This window comes from Harpia harpyja, chromosome 20, assembly GCF_026419915.1.
Source record: "Harpia harpyja isolate bHarHar1 chromosome 20, bHarHar1 primary haplotype, whole genome shotgun sequence".
Taxonomy (NCBI): Eukaryota; Metazoa; Chordata; class Aves; order Accipitriformes; family Accipitridae; genus Harpia; species Harpia harpyja.
This window is the reverse complement of record NC_068959.1, coordinates 2,734,867-2,751,898: the sequence shown is the minus strand read 5'-3', so window position 1 is coordinate 2,751,898 and position 17,032 is coordinate 2,734,867. Positions and strand designations below refer to the sequence as shown.

Genomic DNA, 17,032 nt, shown 5'->3' with positions numbered 1-17,032 from the left:
AAGTCTAACATACTTCCTTGCATATGTATTCCGAGAACAAATTCATGTCACTGTGCACTTTGAAGGTATAGACAGAAATATAAACCTATTCAGTTTGAGTGAGAAGAACGAACACTGGCAGCATATGTTCACTGTGTTTTACTGCAAGAAAAAAAAAGAAAACCACCACCACACCCAACTTTAAGTACTTATTCTGCAGGAGACCAGTGCTCTTGTGAAACAACATTGCTCTATGAACCACAAACATGTAGTAAAGGAGTCTAAATGGTAACTCCTTCATCAAAGAAACCAACCAGATGATCCGTTTTTAAGATTAGTTCATTCAAGGGGAAGGGGAAAAAAAAAAATTAAGATACCCACCCACAATTATTTGAATGTCAACTATTGTGAAGATACGCAGTTAAACTAAAGTACTAGGGCTCTTTTACTTAAGTAAGAGGCATATGAGAAAGGAGGAGTTTCAAAGACAGTAACAATCATTTAAAATATTACTTAAAGTATCTGCATATGAATCTTTATTTCATGGCCAATCACAGGGATTTCTACAGAATGAGTTCCAGCAATAACAAGCAGGGAGCTCCATGTGAGAAGGAGATGCAAGCTCATGTCACAACCTAATAGGTAATGTTTCATAAAAACAAAGATTAACCTTAATCATAAATACTAATCATAGTATATTTAATGCACAGAGATTTACATTTTAAGGAGTTAACGGAGATTGCGTAGGTAATTCTCCTTAAAAGCAAAACACAAGAAATCTTCTATTTATTCGTGAAAGGAAAAATTCTGAGCTGGGATAAAGCAACACCGAATTTCAATACCTATAGGATCTAAGTTTTCTTTAGAAAGCAGAAAACTACCTGTGCCTGAGAGATTAGGCTTTTAAAAACTTAAACAGTGTCACACTGAGCACTCTAACATTGTACCACGGGAGCCTGACTGAAGTCCTTGCACACTGGCTGGAAAGCTCCGAGCCCTCCCTGAGCAAGCAGGGCTCACAAAAGGTCCATCAGGCTACATTCAGCGTCTGTCAAAGAGCATTTAGCAACAGGCTGGAAAGTGAAATACAACACTGCCTTTATTCATTAGCATTATGCCAGAGAGGAAATGTGCTGGTGAGTTTGTAAACAGTTTTCCCACTCTGGCAGAAACGTTATTGCAAGTTCCTGTCAAATGAAAGTTTCATTCAAAAACCCTCCTCCTTATCCTGCCCATTCTCACACGGGCTGACATGAAGGGTTACACTGTAAAGCCTGTTTTTCAGGACCATTGGGAACCAATGGCCATGTATGAGCAGACTCATACAGGTTAAGAGTTAAACCTAGGCACAGAACAAACGATACCTCAGAAAAATTCATTATTTCACCAGATCATAATGGAATATGGAAAAATGTAGGCACCGAATTTTTATTTACTTGTCAAACAGGCTGCTGGTTATCATGTTTTGATTTCTTAGTCATCTGTTGAGTTACAAATTACTTTTTGCTACAACAAGTACTGTGAGTATGACACTTTCCAATTAGGAGCTTCCAGTCTACAAAGCAAGGATTGGTATTTCAATTCAGACGGCTGCAAACCCAACAGCTTGCGGATTTTCTATCGGAGAGGTGGTTTTTTACTCCTTGCCACTTAGCACTCACTCATCCAGAAGAACACCTAGCAGTGTTAACAGGACTCTTTTTATATATGCCTAATTAACTGACATAAAAGCAGATTTAGGAATGTGCTGTTGATTTATGAAATTTATACCATTTCCCATCAAATGTTGATATATATATATATATTTTCATACATCTGAGGAAGCCACCATGTTTGCAACAAGAAACTATACGTGCAGACACACACATGCGCTCCGTGTCATTGGTATCAAAGAAATAAATCAACATGAAGAAAAATCCTAACGAGGACATCATTTGTTGACTAACCACAATCCTGTGAGAGTGTACCACACTGACTCCTCGCATCAATAACTGCCAACCTCTGAAATCATTCAAGAAGCTGGGTAACCTGGTCTTTTTTAGACCAAAGATGCCAAGTCCCTTCTCATGTGCCCCTCCAGGCAAGCTGCACAGGTAGCATCAGCATCAGCTGTTCCTGGGATTCTCTTCCACTTAGCACTTAGTCTGAAAATTATTTTCTGTGTGCTCATTCATTGGCACAAATACCAAAGCGAAAGAGACAGATTTTGTCATACACGGATTGGAATTTAATTCCTAATACAGCCTTATGCACGACTGCCCAGAGCATGAGGATCCAACATCTCATTTCATCAATAACTAATTCAATGACTTACTAATGATAAAATCCAACACGTGACAGTTCTTGAAATGAGATGGCAGCGGACGTTAAACTTCAAGCAGCATATTCTCTTCCTGTCACAGCAACTAGAGTTCTTCTGCTTACAAGACAAATGCCAAAGTAACCTCTACTCACAGACATGCTAATGCTGTGGAGAGTCTAAAATCACCACCTGTGATCCAACAGCTACCAACATGCAGAAAAAAACAGCAGTTTATTCTGAAACAGAGAAAATCTTTTAAGTTTAGATATCTAACTGCGCACATCAGATATTTTGAATTGTATCAACTAAGAGAGGCTTTGTACCTTCTGGGGAGATGAAAAGGAAGATGGGAAAAAAAGGGGAGAAATTGAATTTGTTTTTTTTTCTTTTCTGTGCATGAAGACTACTCAGGGTTGGTGTACTTCCATGTTACTACTGTTTTTTAACCTTTGATTTTCAAAGCAAATCGAAGTATCCACAACAATTATTTTCAATGAAATAACTTGTCTAGATCACACACATATCCTGCTACCAAGCAGGAAGTTTGTACATGAAAAATAATGGTAAAGAGAAACCTTCATAAAAGCATTGTGACCACAGCTGTATGTGCTTTCACAGAGCACAAATTATATAGTCTGTGATGTTATTTAAGACTGGCAAATGAGTTGCCTTTTCTCTTTTTGATGCTTGAATTACCACTATACTATTTTTAAGCAAGTAAACATGACCAAGTACAATAGTGTTAATACTGCATTGAACTGCATTCATGATTGACTCAATTCCAAACCATAGTTCAAATTTATTAAGGAAAAAAAGAAAATCATCACTTCCTACATCTTACCAAAAGAACTCCAGGTAAAACCAACAAAAACCAAGAATGACTATTTCTCTGTCCAGCCTACATGTTAAGATTTACTTACAGTGCTCAACTGAAAACCTCTAAACCAAAAAACCTTTTTTCTAACTAGTCCCTGAATCTTCGCTTCCACCCACTATGTTCGAATCCAAAGCACTCTACTGCTCCCCAACAAGAAAAAAGCTCTCTCAAAAATGACAAAGATAGACTATTATTTCTCAATAAAACAAAACGCCAGCCAGCCACGCAGACAGCATGATGCCAAGGAGCTCGGCCAAAGGAGAGCAGACTCACCGACATGTAACTGCTGGAATCCACATTGTCAGTGATGGTCTGACGCTCGCCCCTCTGGTTGATCTTCCTAAACCTCCGACGGGACTGCCTGAGCGGGACTTCTCTTTGCAAGATGTTTTCCTCATTGTCTTTGGAGTTCTCCACCTGAAACACATGTTCAGGTTCCTGGTTAAACATCCAGTTCTTCCATATCACCGAAAGCCGATGGAGCCGTATGAAGCTCATGAGGAAGGAAAAAACATAAGTTCAGAACAGTTAAACTCTTCTCGAGAAAACGACTGCGGACGTTTCAGAGAACCACTGCTGCCTGTCTCAGAACTACGTTATTACAATGAGCCAGAGGCCACAGTTTCCTTCCAGGAAACAGTTTTTTTTAAAAAAAGTTTAAAAGGCACACATATCCTCTAAACAATGTCACTCACCAGCAGAAACCCTTTTGCAGCCACACGTATCATACAATGCAAGTTACAGACACTGCTCGTTTCAAGTGTATCTTCAACACAGAAGTTACCATTTCTTTGAGTATTTACAATGTGGTAAAGACACTGAATTATATCCTACTTTTATTGGTGTAATTTTAAAAAGTGTAACTTATTTCTAGTATCAGTCACAACTAAACAACTTCAAATATTCCACCTTTTTATAAATAGCTACTTCACCTATGTCATACTGACTTCTAATAACTTCCAGCAGATTACGAAGAAATAACTGGAACTTGATTCATATCTTGATGTTAAATATTATTCGTGACTAAACACTAAAAATTAGGTAAATTCACCTTGTTAGTAAAAGCAAACATGAAAGCTTTTTATCTCACTAGTTACAATTCCTTTTTTCTATAAAAAGCAATCTCATCCTTTCCCATTTCCTTCTGATGTTTTGGAAAAATCTCTTAGCAGGAAGCAGAACAGACATGCATGCAAATAGGCTGCAGCCAGGCAAGAAGCTCCTCTGTGATACACTTGCTGTATAGGAGTTTATACTGTCCTCAATGATTTTTTTAATTTATTTTTTTTTCCGAATTTTCACTTGAAAAACCTAAACATAAGACTTTAGTACTAGAACAGGAGAAGAACCTCTATGTGGTCTTAATGCAGCCCCCACTTCAAATACTTGGGTAAGTTATCTCAAAATTAAAATTCAAAAGGTATAAAGGAATGAAAACCAGGAAGACTTAACAGACAGGAACAGGAAAGTAACCAAAATATCTAAACCATCACAGAAGCAAGATCACATCTACTTTCCACATCGCTTTTTCCAAACAGCTAAGTCTATCTGAGGTCAGAAGAAGGTGCAAGCACCTGGGCTTGCCTTGTGGGTTATTTTTAATTCCCTAGAGAAAAATATACATTGACAAAATATGTTAGAGATACAATAGTTAAGAAGAGTGAACGTCACACCACAATGTTGTCAAAAAAGAAAGCAGAAAACCAGAGTTCCCCTAGCAAGGGACAACCACACTTTTGACTAGAATTTTACTACCTGTTTGCAAACGCACAGGACAATGAGCAAGGATACCTTGTAGCAGAATTGCTGTAAGCACAATGGTGTAAGGATGTAAAAAACAAACAAACAAACCAACCCCCAAAAAACCACCAAAGTATGCAGGCAGACAAGAAATAGAACAACAACAAAAAAACCCCTTTTAAACAGGCTATTTAGTATAATAAAAAAACAAAAAAAAGTAGTAAGACATTGGATATAGAAGCCCTTCTTCACCTAGCATAAAATATGGATTTCTAGTTAGGAATAACGTTGCTCCTAAATTACACAGAAGGCTTCCAGAAGTAAGAAAGTTTGGTTTTGTACAGTTACTCTATTAAATAACCAAAATTGTGTGGATTTCATTTTTCATTTTTGTACATGTGCTACAGTACATGAGCTCCTTCAGTAAATTTCCTTTTTTCCTTTTTCCTTTTTGCATTATTTCCTTTTTTCTCTGCGTTCAATCTTACAGGATTATAGAAACTAAAACAAGCACTGAGCTTCTCCAATACAACAGACTAACCTGGACACCGAGGGCCCACTGAAGCGGCCGGACAATGACTCTTCCAATACTGAGGACCCTTATTATTAAGAAGTCCCAAAACTAATCGGTATTTTTAAGACTAAAGTAAAACAAACACTCAGTGAAAGATGTTTCTTCCACAGTTCTAACTGAAAACTAAGAAGTGAGCATAAATGTTATTATTTGTTAGCACAAAAGCAAAACAACCAACTGCTAGTGGAAACTCAGAAACTGAGACCACCTGCTTCCTTCGGTTAATGCCACGGCTGCTGACAAAAACAAAACAAAAATCAGAAGACAAGGAAAGACCTCCACACCACATAGCTTCCAGTTTAGTACCACCAGCACCATCAGTACTTTGAGTCCAGCTGACCATCAGATTGTTTATGCTTATGATTTACAATAACGTATACAAATGGGTTTTGATATGCTCTGTGTTAGCGGGACAGGCATGCCAGGGCTCCCTCGCGCTGCTGATCGCTTGGCCGTGCTTTCACCTGGTTAAAACTAAAAATTTCTGCTGGCAGAGAGCATATTCAACCACCTCACCCCACCGTCCCGAGCAGGATGAACACTCCTACGGAGGAATTCAGCATCTCCGCGGCTGCGGCAAGCCGGACCCCGGCGTGGGAGCTGTGCCGTCACGGCAGCGGGGGGGACCAGGCTGATCAACACGCCACCGGGCTACCAGGTCAGATGGAGACTGCTGCCCCGTAGACTTCTTCGTATTATTTCGTTTTCAATATGTAACAAGAAGTCTGGAATAGCGTATTAACTGGCTAGTTCCTAATCAGGGGTGTTATTAAGCTTGAATGCTGGCAGCAGCAGGAATGCTTCCATGCAGCCAGCTTCACCCACAGCACTTGCTGCCACGTAAAAATCAAGGAGGATCGTAGGACTGTCCTCAATTTCACTCTGAAGTCTGTGCCAGCAATGAAATATTTTCCACCTCCAAATATCATGCTGCTCCAAATATCATATGCTTAGATCTGAAGAAGAAAATGAAAGCACCAAGGAACAACAGAAAGGACACTTCAGTACACTGAGATATGCTGCAATTCTGGGCCATTTTCTTAAGTGATAAATGGACCTATTATTAATTCAATAGATGGCTCAGCCTCCAAAAATATGAGCTACAATGCCCATTCACACACTGTTATCCTCATTAACTTAAGTTGACCACATTTTATGGCCTTTAAAATGGGTCAGTTCCCAGAGGATTCCTGCTACAAAACTGATTTACATTCTAAAAAGAAAGGAGAGGAGGAAAAAAAAATTAAAAAAAAAAAAAAATCAGTCAGCAGCAGAGAATGATGGTGTTCTTTAACTACATTAAAGTAGCTAATTCTTTTGCTTGAAGATAAATATTCATTATGTATTAAACCTCATTAGTATGTTGCAAATTAAAAAAAAGAGAGAGAGAAAATAAAAGAATTAAGATAAATTAATAAGAACTAATCAGGGAAATGAAGTTCAAGTACACCTTGTGTCAGTGCAGATCATTAGCAAGGTGCATGCCACCACACTGATGCTTTTTTCTCACCCCATTTGAAGTCCTACCCAGAAAACAGTTAATAGTACCTTTAGCTACATTTAATGAAGAAACAACTTTGCACTTTTAATTCTCTGATTTTCCTACAGAAAAATATACTGAAGTTCCAGAAAAGGATTTATGGTACTTTCAACTGTCTCTCATTGGCATTTAACTACAATTACAGAAAATTCAAGAGGTTTGCAATACAGAGGAGAGTTGTCCAGGCTGTGCATTTGTTTCCAGGAACACCCAGCAGCGTTTGACATTGCTGACATGGACAACGCTGGCTTCTCCAAAGACTGTGACAGTGTGTTCCTCTGAAAAAACTCATCACAGTCGTAGCTACTCAAATTACACACACACAAAATGCTCTAGTTTCTTCATAAAATATTTTAATAAGGTCAGTTTCTCTCTGGTAGCACACCGCACAGAAGCTACTCTTTTATTTGCATCCTCTTGTTTTTTGGGTTTTGGGGGGTTTTTTTTTGTTTGTTTTTTTTTAACAACAATGGTGGTAAGACCAAAGAAGGATGTAGGTATTTCCTAGAAATCTCATGTTATCACATATTTTGGCCATAGAATATATTTCATGTAAATTTGCAAACACCCTTGCAGCAAGTCACCAGCCAGCCCCGTAAGGCAAGTCGCACGTTTCCCACACACGCTTCAGACTGGTCCCACTGCAAACAGCAGCTGCATCACCGTCTGTTGGGTTTTTGTAGGAAGCAGCACACCAGGTCTCGTAACGTCTGCAGCACCAGTTACAGAAGCTAAGAGTTCTGTAACTGGCTGGTTAGCGATATTGGTCTGAACAGACCAAATTCTTCTGTTACATCAACTTGAAGGATTACAGAGATCCAAAATGTCTGTATGTGATGGGATAGGTGAGTGTTTGTCATTCTGTGCTACAAAGTGCTAGGAGCGTTGAGGTGCAAGCCTCAGCTCACCCCAGGCAGCGGACATCGGCGTACTCAGCAAACCAAATTCTCGGCAGCAGCAGATAACAGGTAAAAATGTGAAGCAGTAGTGGCAAACCAGAGCGCCGGGGGCATTCACGTGATACAGCTGCACATATCGTCACCCAAACAGTCCTGTGGCATCCCTCAAGGCATAGATCTCCCACTCAAAACTCCAGCTTTGAGAAGAAGCTGGATAATTGGAAATACGCAAATGAACTATTTCACTCCAGAGACTGAGATAGGCTTCTTGCACTCTCACCTGCGCTTACTTCATGACATGGCAGACTGTAGCTTAAAACATCTGCTGCAGCAAAGAGCATGTTACTGATGCTATCAAAGCCCATGAGCAGAATCAGACTGACACTGCACAGAAAGAATGGCACAAAGGATAGCAAGCGTACTCAGTACAGGACATCCACAGATGTTAGTGTACTGTGAGAAACGAATTTCTGATAGAAGCTGAATATTCACATACTCAATGAGAAAGAGACATCATCAAATATTAGTTTTAATGTTAATGTATCTAGATATAAGGAAGCTAAATCAAGAGCAGTTTGGAGATCTAAGCCTGCTTAACAGACATGTGGCTTCTCAGAACAAAAACATTTTTGTTCCAATTCCATTAGCAACTTCTCCTAAGATCAAAGTTGAAAGAGATCTTCCTGTGTCCCCAGCCACACTACTAGGGTACAATGTCAGTCTGCACTACGAAAGCAATCCTAATATTCCAGCTGCTGACAGTATGTGTGCATCAACCTGGGAAGGACCAAGCTGCAATCTATAAGCACGTCTACGAACTTGGTAGTATTAGTAAGTGTTCTGAAGAAGCAGAAGGAAACCTGGACATGGAAAAGGTCGATGACAACTAAGCTGAAAACCTTATCCTTCAAGCTTGGCTAAGCGCTCTTACGTTCCTTCTCCTCTTACCTAAAAGCCTTCACACTATGTGGAACTGCAAAGGCTAGGAGTAAGAGGGCCTTTCCTACCAGACCCAGCACGGCTGGCATGGCCGGTAAAAAGCAATGAAATGGGGGATGGGGGTGTAAATAAAATATTCAGGATAGCAGTCTATCGTTGCCTGACTCAGGAATGCTCAACTCAGCCATAACTGGTAGGCTTTTGAAACTCAAGTAAGCATAATTTTAGAAAGAATGACCTAATCATCATTACCATTTACCCATCTAGATTAAATTTACATAGCTATTGCTGTTACGATAGCAGCCATAGGTATAATTGAAATCAAGGCAATTTTGCTGCAATTTTATAGAATACTTTACAATAAGCTTTCTGCTACAAAACAGAAAGAATTTGCTGAAACCAGCAATAGATTTAAATAAATTTGAAAAAAATGTCTTACCACAATCATTTCTGAAGGCTCCAATATGATACATTCGCATCCTCGTTTTCCTCCAGACTGCTTGCCAAAACTAGAGTGGGATGGAAAAAGAGCAAATGAAAAAGAATGATATGAACAGCCTATTTTACCTTTTCAGTAATAAAAATAGTTGGCAATGGGGCATGTTACAATATCCTTAAAAACAAAAAAGGACAAAGAAAAATTGATGAAAACTATCGCGTGAAAAATTCTAACCAGATAGTACCATTATCGTAATTTTTTTAATTTACTCAGGACCTCTTATTATAGCCTGCTATGTAAAGCCTAAATACAAAGAATGTTCTGTTGTAAAACCATTATTACTTGCAGATACTCAAACCCACCCACAATGCATTTCAGCGTTGACAAGAAAACATTAGTAAATTTTAATTAAGCATTAAACAGGCTTTGTAAAAACAAATATACATAAGTTCCAAGAACTCCGAAGTACTACTTTGCACGCAGCATTTTTAATGAGAGTTCCCTCAACTCCACGACGCCCCTTCATCCTCCCAGCAAACGGGAGGACAGAGAACCTCTTCTCTAAAACTGAGCCTTAACTTGTGACCTCTGTCTTTGTGTTGCTTCTTGTACTACCACAATGAGCCTATTATTGTGACAGGTTCTATTTAAGAAATATGAAAATACACAAATGCAACAAAATGTGGTGGGCAGTGTAACACAGCAACTAAGGAGGCAGGCTAAAAGCAATCTGATGTGCTTCAGCTGATTGACTCTAAAAGGAGACTACCTTCAGGACACCCAAGAACTGAGGTAACTTGAGGGGAATCAACTCTGGAGAAGGTACCATGCAAGCAGATCTCAGGGTGCTGGAACTACCAGGAAAAAAGAGCTGAGCTAGATACTGCTGGGTGGGTGTGGGGTGTGTTACAGACCAATAACCTCTTAAATCACTTAATTTGTGACTGTAGTAACACCTGGAGTGGAATATATCTGGCTTTACATATTAAGGAAGTTTATCTTCACTACAGACCTGTTAGCTTGAGTTAGGTATGCTCGACCTACCCCACTCAACTGAGCTCAAGTGAAAGCGACCCCATACAGACATCAAATAAAAAAAACCTACCTGATTAACAGCATTGTTGCTGGATTAGCAGTTCAGTAGTTATAGCTGCTGTGTTACAACCTCAGACTGTCAACAGCAATCACGTTTTAACACATATCAGCAGGTGAAATAACTGAAGTATCAGTTAACTCAAAGCAGAGATTAATGTGTGAATTAGAAGGAGATTAAGACAAGTGTGGAGACAAATCCTAAAAAAGTGGGTCAGCTCCATCTGTTTTCACTAAGGTTACATTTGGAAAGTACATCTGAAACTTCAGCCACACAAAACACTTGAGTTACATACACAGTCATCTCGACAGCAAACATCCACTGAAACACAATGACTTTGTAGAAAACGTTTAAAAGACTCATGCTTATAAACTACCTATTGGGGTGCACAAAAAAAACTTTTGTAGGATACGTGCATTTTCAGGAAAGGAACTTAAGCAACTAAACCATGAAGTTACTCAAGTGAAGCTTCAGATTATTCCAACAAAGAAATTATCAGTGTAATCCGGTTAGGATAAAGTATTACAAATAACAGGAGCATGGCAGTTTAAACTGTCAAGTTTTGATTTTGCTAATGGTCTACTAAAAAAAAAAATTAATAAATCTTTAAATTACATGATTGCCATGGAGTCATAAACGACAACTCAAATTTTCTCACCTCATGCTATAGCAGGCCAAAGAAGCGGAAGTTTCACACGGAAAACTGGCATTTTCACACATCTATAGTAAGCAACTCATAGCTAAAGTTTTCATGCCTTCTTTCATGCTTTTTCCACACAGCATGTGATCCAGGCATGACAGTCTTGTGTATTTGCAATACCTCAAAAAGAATGGCCAAACTACTCCTACTATTACAACAAAGTTAATTTAGTTCAGAAAATACGGAAATGTCATTTTTCATGTAAGCTCAATGTAAGCTCTAACTTCGAGGTGAACTGAAATTCCATGTTATGATTTCTTCACAAACCAAAAACCAAAGTGAAACCAACTTTGCTAAGGTATCATTTGCAATTGGAAAAAAGAAAAAAAAAAAAAAAAAGAAAAAAGTGAAACAGTTCTAATTCTATTCCATACAATAGAAAACTAAAGACAATAGATTCCTCCCTTCCCCCCAACAAAATTCTAAAGGGATTATGTGCAACTGGAAGTTTTAGTTTTTGCAGCTTTTTAAAACAGAAACAATCACTATCTGTGTTATCACAAAATAGATTACTACTGATATATCCCCAGTAGTTAGGAAAAAAGCTACAATTTTCTGCTGAAGGTTGTTAAAGCACAGTATTTTTAGTGTACAACAATTTATCAAACTAGTGGAGGTTGAGGGAGGGTTGTTTTGTTTTGTTTTACATAAACACACCACGAAATTCAGCTACTGTCAAGCTCCCCTCTGCTTATGTTGCAACATTTGCTAATTAAGTAATGGCAGTAAACAATAATGCTAGGAAAGGAACACCACTTCTAACAAAGGTCAAGCCCTTGGCACTATCATTTCTGGTCCATCAAGCACTTTACAACAACCGAACACTCAGAAAAGGATTAGGTTCCAAAGAAAAAACTCGCCCTTCTAATCCTAAAGAATAAACTACTCATATTTACAAGTCAATAGGTCAAGTTTAATTATTTCCTGGTGCACATCATGGGATGTTTTATCGATTATACCACAACAGAGCTCCTTCAAAAACAGGAGGCGTCATATGGTTTTTCCCCAGCCATAACCACCATGTTTTAAAAATACCAATTTTTAACAATCTTCTTAATTAACATACCCAATGTGTTTTAGAAACATGGATTTTAACTTTCTTAATGACTTATTCCATATTTTTCTCTAGAATACAAATGTGTAGCTTCTCTATCAGTTAAGAGGTTTGCTGACATCAGTGTATTTCACTACTCTGCCGATTTTAATCAAGGCTTCAGAATGATGTTCATTCCTAATTGTCTTGTAAAATTACACAATGTAATGTTTAGAATAAACAGAAACTCAGCCCTGAAACCATTGGAAAATATCATTAGGAAATACGTAAGCAAAGATGCACACATATTTGTCTAACTGATAGAAGATGGTAACGTATGACATTTGTCACATTTCTTTTTTTTTTTTTTTTTTAAATGGAAGACCATTAATCAACATTAAAGTTCAACTATTTGCTTTATTGGTTTATTGTCACAGAATTAGAGTCTTAACGAGTTCAGGCAAATACATTAGGAAAAAAAGCTAGCCAGAACCAGAATGCATGCACATCCAAGGGAAAGAGAGAAAGAAGAGGCATGGAGAGGAGCAAGCAGCAGCATAACAGTCCCAGAGTCATCTAAATCTGCTTTGAAGTGATGGTTGAAGTCTTTGTGGGAATTTTAGGTAATCAGCAGTTACTCACTTTTTTTTTTTTTTTTTTTAAGAAATAATTTCAAGCATTACCTTAATTAACGATGAGTACTGTGACAGTAAAAGAAGAGAATAATTAGGTTTTGGAGTCACCTAGTCATGTCTAGTATTAAGCCTGCCATCTTCTAGTTAATAAATATTTACATTAGAAAAATTAACAGTACAGTACTTACAAAGGTATGCAAACACTTAAGAGATTAATTGATTTCAGTATCAAAATGTAAGAGGACGTTTGGAAAGGGAAAAGGTTAAGTTGAACAAAGCTTTGCAAATGGTGCAGATAAAATCCTGTTTGGAAAGACAAGAGCAAGCTTTCGTGCTGACCATTCTTCCAAAGGAGAAGAACATTTCTGTGACAACAAATTACTCTGAGAAGTCTTTAGTCAGCCATTAAACACCCACCCAAACCTAAAACCATGCTGCTTCTCAAAGAAGAGAGCTCTGAAAAGTTGTACATTTAATTCTGGACGAGATAGGGCAATCTTTACTTTTGGGACTAATTCATCCTTTGCTGTGGTGCCAAGAACACGTGGTGTTGCTTGCGAGAGCTGTCAGTCCTTAGTCTTACTGGTTACCCAACTCAGCCCCGCAGCAGACCACCACGTTCCCGCGAGACCGTGACCATGGAAGTCACTTCACGGGGCCAGGTTTGCTCCTTGGGGAGGTCTCGTCCGACAAGCCCATTTCAGCTGGCCATCAGCACACCTCTGTTTACAAACCATCCCAGCAGCTTCTCCAACCGTAAATACATCCCTAAACGCTAAGCCCTCTTGATGTCGTATGTGGTGAGATACGGAAGAAAAACGGGAAAGCCTCATTAAGGTACAGCACGTTACATGTGCTTTAGTGCTTGCAAGCAGAGTGGCAAACATAATCCAATTAAGAATTTAAACTAATACAAATACTGAAAAGTGTGAGAAAGCATGAAACTAATCTAAATTAAAGTCTTCTTACAATACCGTAAAAACTATGTCAAAGGACATACTACCAAAGGTATAACCGTTACAGTTTTAAACAATCCAACAATTAAAATTTTGCTTGATCTGTATATTTAGTCACACACATTTTAACATCATTATTCTATAGCTTCCCACTGTTGGAAGCCCAGAAAAGTCAGTAGTATAAACTACATTATGCTTTTTTTATTTATAATTTTATTGTACGCTCCTGTCACTTAATATTCATCTATTACATCTGCATCATTAATTTTCAGACACTCACTCACTGGCTTGCAACACTGTCATAGGAAAAAAATGTCTTCCACATACCAAAGGCAGCTTTGTTTACCCTTGATTTATGGATGCCTCATTTGCAAGAAACCTTGTTTTCCTCCTGATTCACTGCTATTCTTAATTAAAAATGCTTAAGCACTTATGTCATGTGTGAAAGGAATGTAAGTTAAACTGGCGTGGTATCACACACCAACCACTAATGGGTGCTCAGGCCACAGGATCAGACTAGAGCTACCGAAACGTAAAAGCCCAGAACTGCAAATAACATGATTCTCAGTATCAGCCATTTCACTTGGTTCATCTGTCCCTTTTCCACTGTGTGATTTGCTAATACAGAGAAAACCCTCCACGACTGCAGAGCCAAACTCCAAAATCTTAAACGTGCAAGCACCTGAGTATACGCTTGACTTTACTGGCATGGGGGACGGATCAAAGTTATTCACTGGAGAAAGCCTTTCATGTTTGAGAATAGGCAGTTTCCAAACTCATGCCCACTCCCCAAAATACTGGAAGGCGTTAAAACTTCTTTAAGACACTGCAGCTGTTATAACAAACCTCACTTTTACACAGCAAACTACTTAGAAAAACCTCCAACTAACATATTTTGAACATAATAAAGTAGGTTTTTTAAATATGATGTACACAAAAACAGCTTTCTAAACACAAATGTTTAAAAATGCTTCATATCCAGCTGTTAAGCAACCTGAGTATTTGGTGCTGAAATACATCTGGAATTTCAAGACTGACAAATTTAAGGAATAGCAGTCACATTTAACTTGAGAATTTCTTGATATCAATATGCTGAAGTTATTCATTACTGATGGTTTCTCATTATGCAATACTCAAAATACAGTACATACTTTAAAGGTAAAAATATAGCCTGTCCTGAAGAGCTTTCAGCCTACAAACAGATAGAAACTGAGACTGAATGCCTTATTATTTGTTCGAGCACTAACTAGCAGGCATCTTCAAATTTACAATATTCTACTACATCCTGAAACAGTATTTTCAGATATTTCACGCATCAAAGCCTTCAATGACGAGATGTCAAGCACTTTAAGATTTGTTCTGTATTTTCCAGGAACTACAAAATCATAAAATTATCCTGGCTGTATAAGTTGTTATCAATAATGCAGAGTTATCTGTGATTGTCGATAAAGCTATCTGCAGTAATAGTCAGTGCTGTATTACATGTAGGACTGGGCTAGGACACTGATATACCAGTTTATCAGTATAACAAACAAAGGGTTTGCAATTTTTTGCAGATGTTTTGTTCTTATGAATACACTTGTCTCTCAAACTGCCTGTCTGCCTGTCAGGCTGCTTTTAGGAACATAAAGATGAAGACAAATTGTACTTTTTGCCACTGCAAAGAGAACCCTGTGACCCCACGCATCCAGTAACCTGGCTGGATTTCTCCAACGCAAAAACATTTTGCATGCAAGTGCATAACTTGGCCTGGAAGAGACAAGTTGCATAAGAAATGGACATGTTGGTTGGTTGGTGGTTGGTTTTTTTTAACAGATGAAAATGTTTTGGGGGTTTTTTTTCCCCACAAGTCAAGGCTTACCCTTAATTTGAAAAGCATTTCATTTTTCCTTTCCTCAAAGAGTGCCTCTTGTGCAAAACAGCTGTTCCAGCAGACACCCGGGACACCTACTGCAATGTAGCTGCTGTTCAAATCCAAGACAAAATCCATTCAGTTACCACTGAATGTACTATACAAGTGTATCATGAATGGCTTGGAACAGCCGTTAGTATTATTAAACTCCAATCTAAATACTCTAAAAATGTAATTTTACACTTAAATTCCTTGTTATTGGCTGGGAAGTAACAAAGAGGGAAAAACCTGCATAGCCACATAATCGACAGTAACACAGCCACGCTGACTGCAGATAGAGAAGACAGAATCTGCCCTTCTTGCATTGCAGTCGTGGCATATGAGTGTAATCGACACTGAAATCCTCACAGGAATAACTTGTTTTCCTGGGCATCTGCACGGAGGTCTTAATTTCTCTAGATTTTTCTCAGATCGACCATCATCTGAAAAACTGGGCTGCTGGGGAGTCTCTCGGCTCCCTTTCTGGAGCACACAGCGACTATCAGCACAGTCCCGCCAGGAGCCCTTGCAGCGTTTCCCACTGCATTGCACACTGCTGAGCAGCCCCAAACGCACTCTATTTGCAAAATAGAGTAAGGAGATGGGGGAAAAAAGTTAAGTGAGCACAGACCAAAAGTTTCAGCAAATGTAGGTGGCAGGGTTTTCATGATACTATATACTGTGCAAGTCCTGAGCATTTCAAAGTAATTTAACTATAAAAATATAGAACACTTAACTCCATCAGAAAATGGTTTAAAGGAAACCTGAAGCCACAAGATACATGGCTGAATGCAAAACAGCAATTTCAATTAATGCTCAGTCATCAAAAACCATTTTTGCATTAGCTCTTTAACAACAACAACAACATTTAGCAGGTTTATCTCTTGAGCTTGCTGGACGTTTTAATTGGGAATGATTTTGGAGGCTGCATAACATGCTACTTGATTTGCAGGCTGCAAGCTCAAGATGTCTATACTAATTACTTTATACTCTGAACACGATGATGCTTTGAGGCAGCCTGTATCTTACTGACCACTTTCTGTGAAGCTTTCCAGCTTTTCCAGGCCATGTGATTAGATAGTCTTAATAAAATTGTATTTTAGATATAAACAAACCGCACAGTACCCTTTGCTTCCAATTTCACATCTCTTGGACTTCTTTAGTTTAGCCAATAAAACCACCCCCTATTTCTGTGGCACAATCAGCACCCCTTGCACTCTCTAAAACCTCTATAGGGAGCTGCTGTAAGAAACTATGAATGAACAACAGGAAATTACTTGGGGGGGGGGGGGGAAACTATGGACAAGATTATTTGGTCATTTAGTTGTGACAGGTATGAATATAGTCTTTCTCCATTCTTTTGGCTTTCATAGAAGATTGTTCCACATCAAAAAAGATGCACCACGTGCTCTTAGTTTGCAACACCTTCCCAGCC

General features: G+C 38.6%; 1 protein-coding gene across 7 annotated transcripts in view; it reads right to left on the bottom strand.

Moving 5' to 3' along the window:
• Nucleotides 1-17,032, bottom strand: part of RAPGEF6 (Rap guanine nucleotide exchange factor 6) — a 133,773-nt gene that overhangs the window by 80,613 nt on the left and 36,128 nt on the right. For all 7 annotated transcript variants that reach the window (XM_052816462.1, XM_052816464.1, XM_052816457.1 and 4 more), the window contains 2 exons: nucleotides 9,290-9,359; nucleotides 3,432-3,575 (listed from right to left, as the gene is read on the bottom strand). In XM_052816462.1, coding sequence (XP_052672422.1) covers nucleotides 3,432-3,575; nucleotides 9,290-9,359 — 214 coding nt within the window. The remainder of the gene's footprint in view (nucleotides 1-3,431; nucleotides 3,576-9,289; nucleotides 9,360-17,032) is intronic.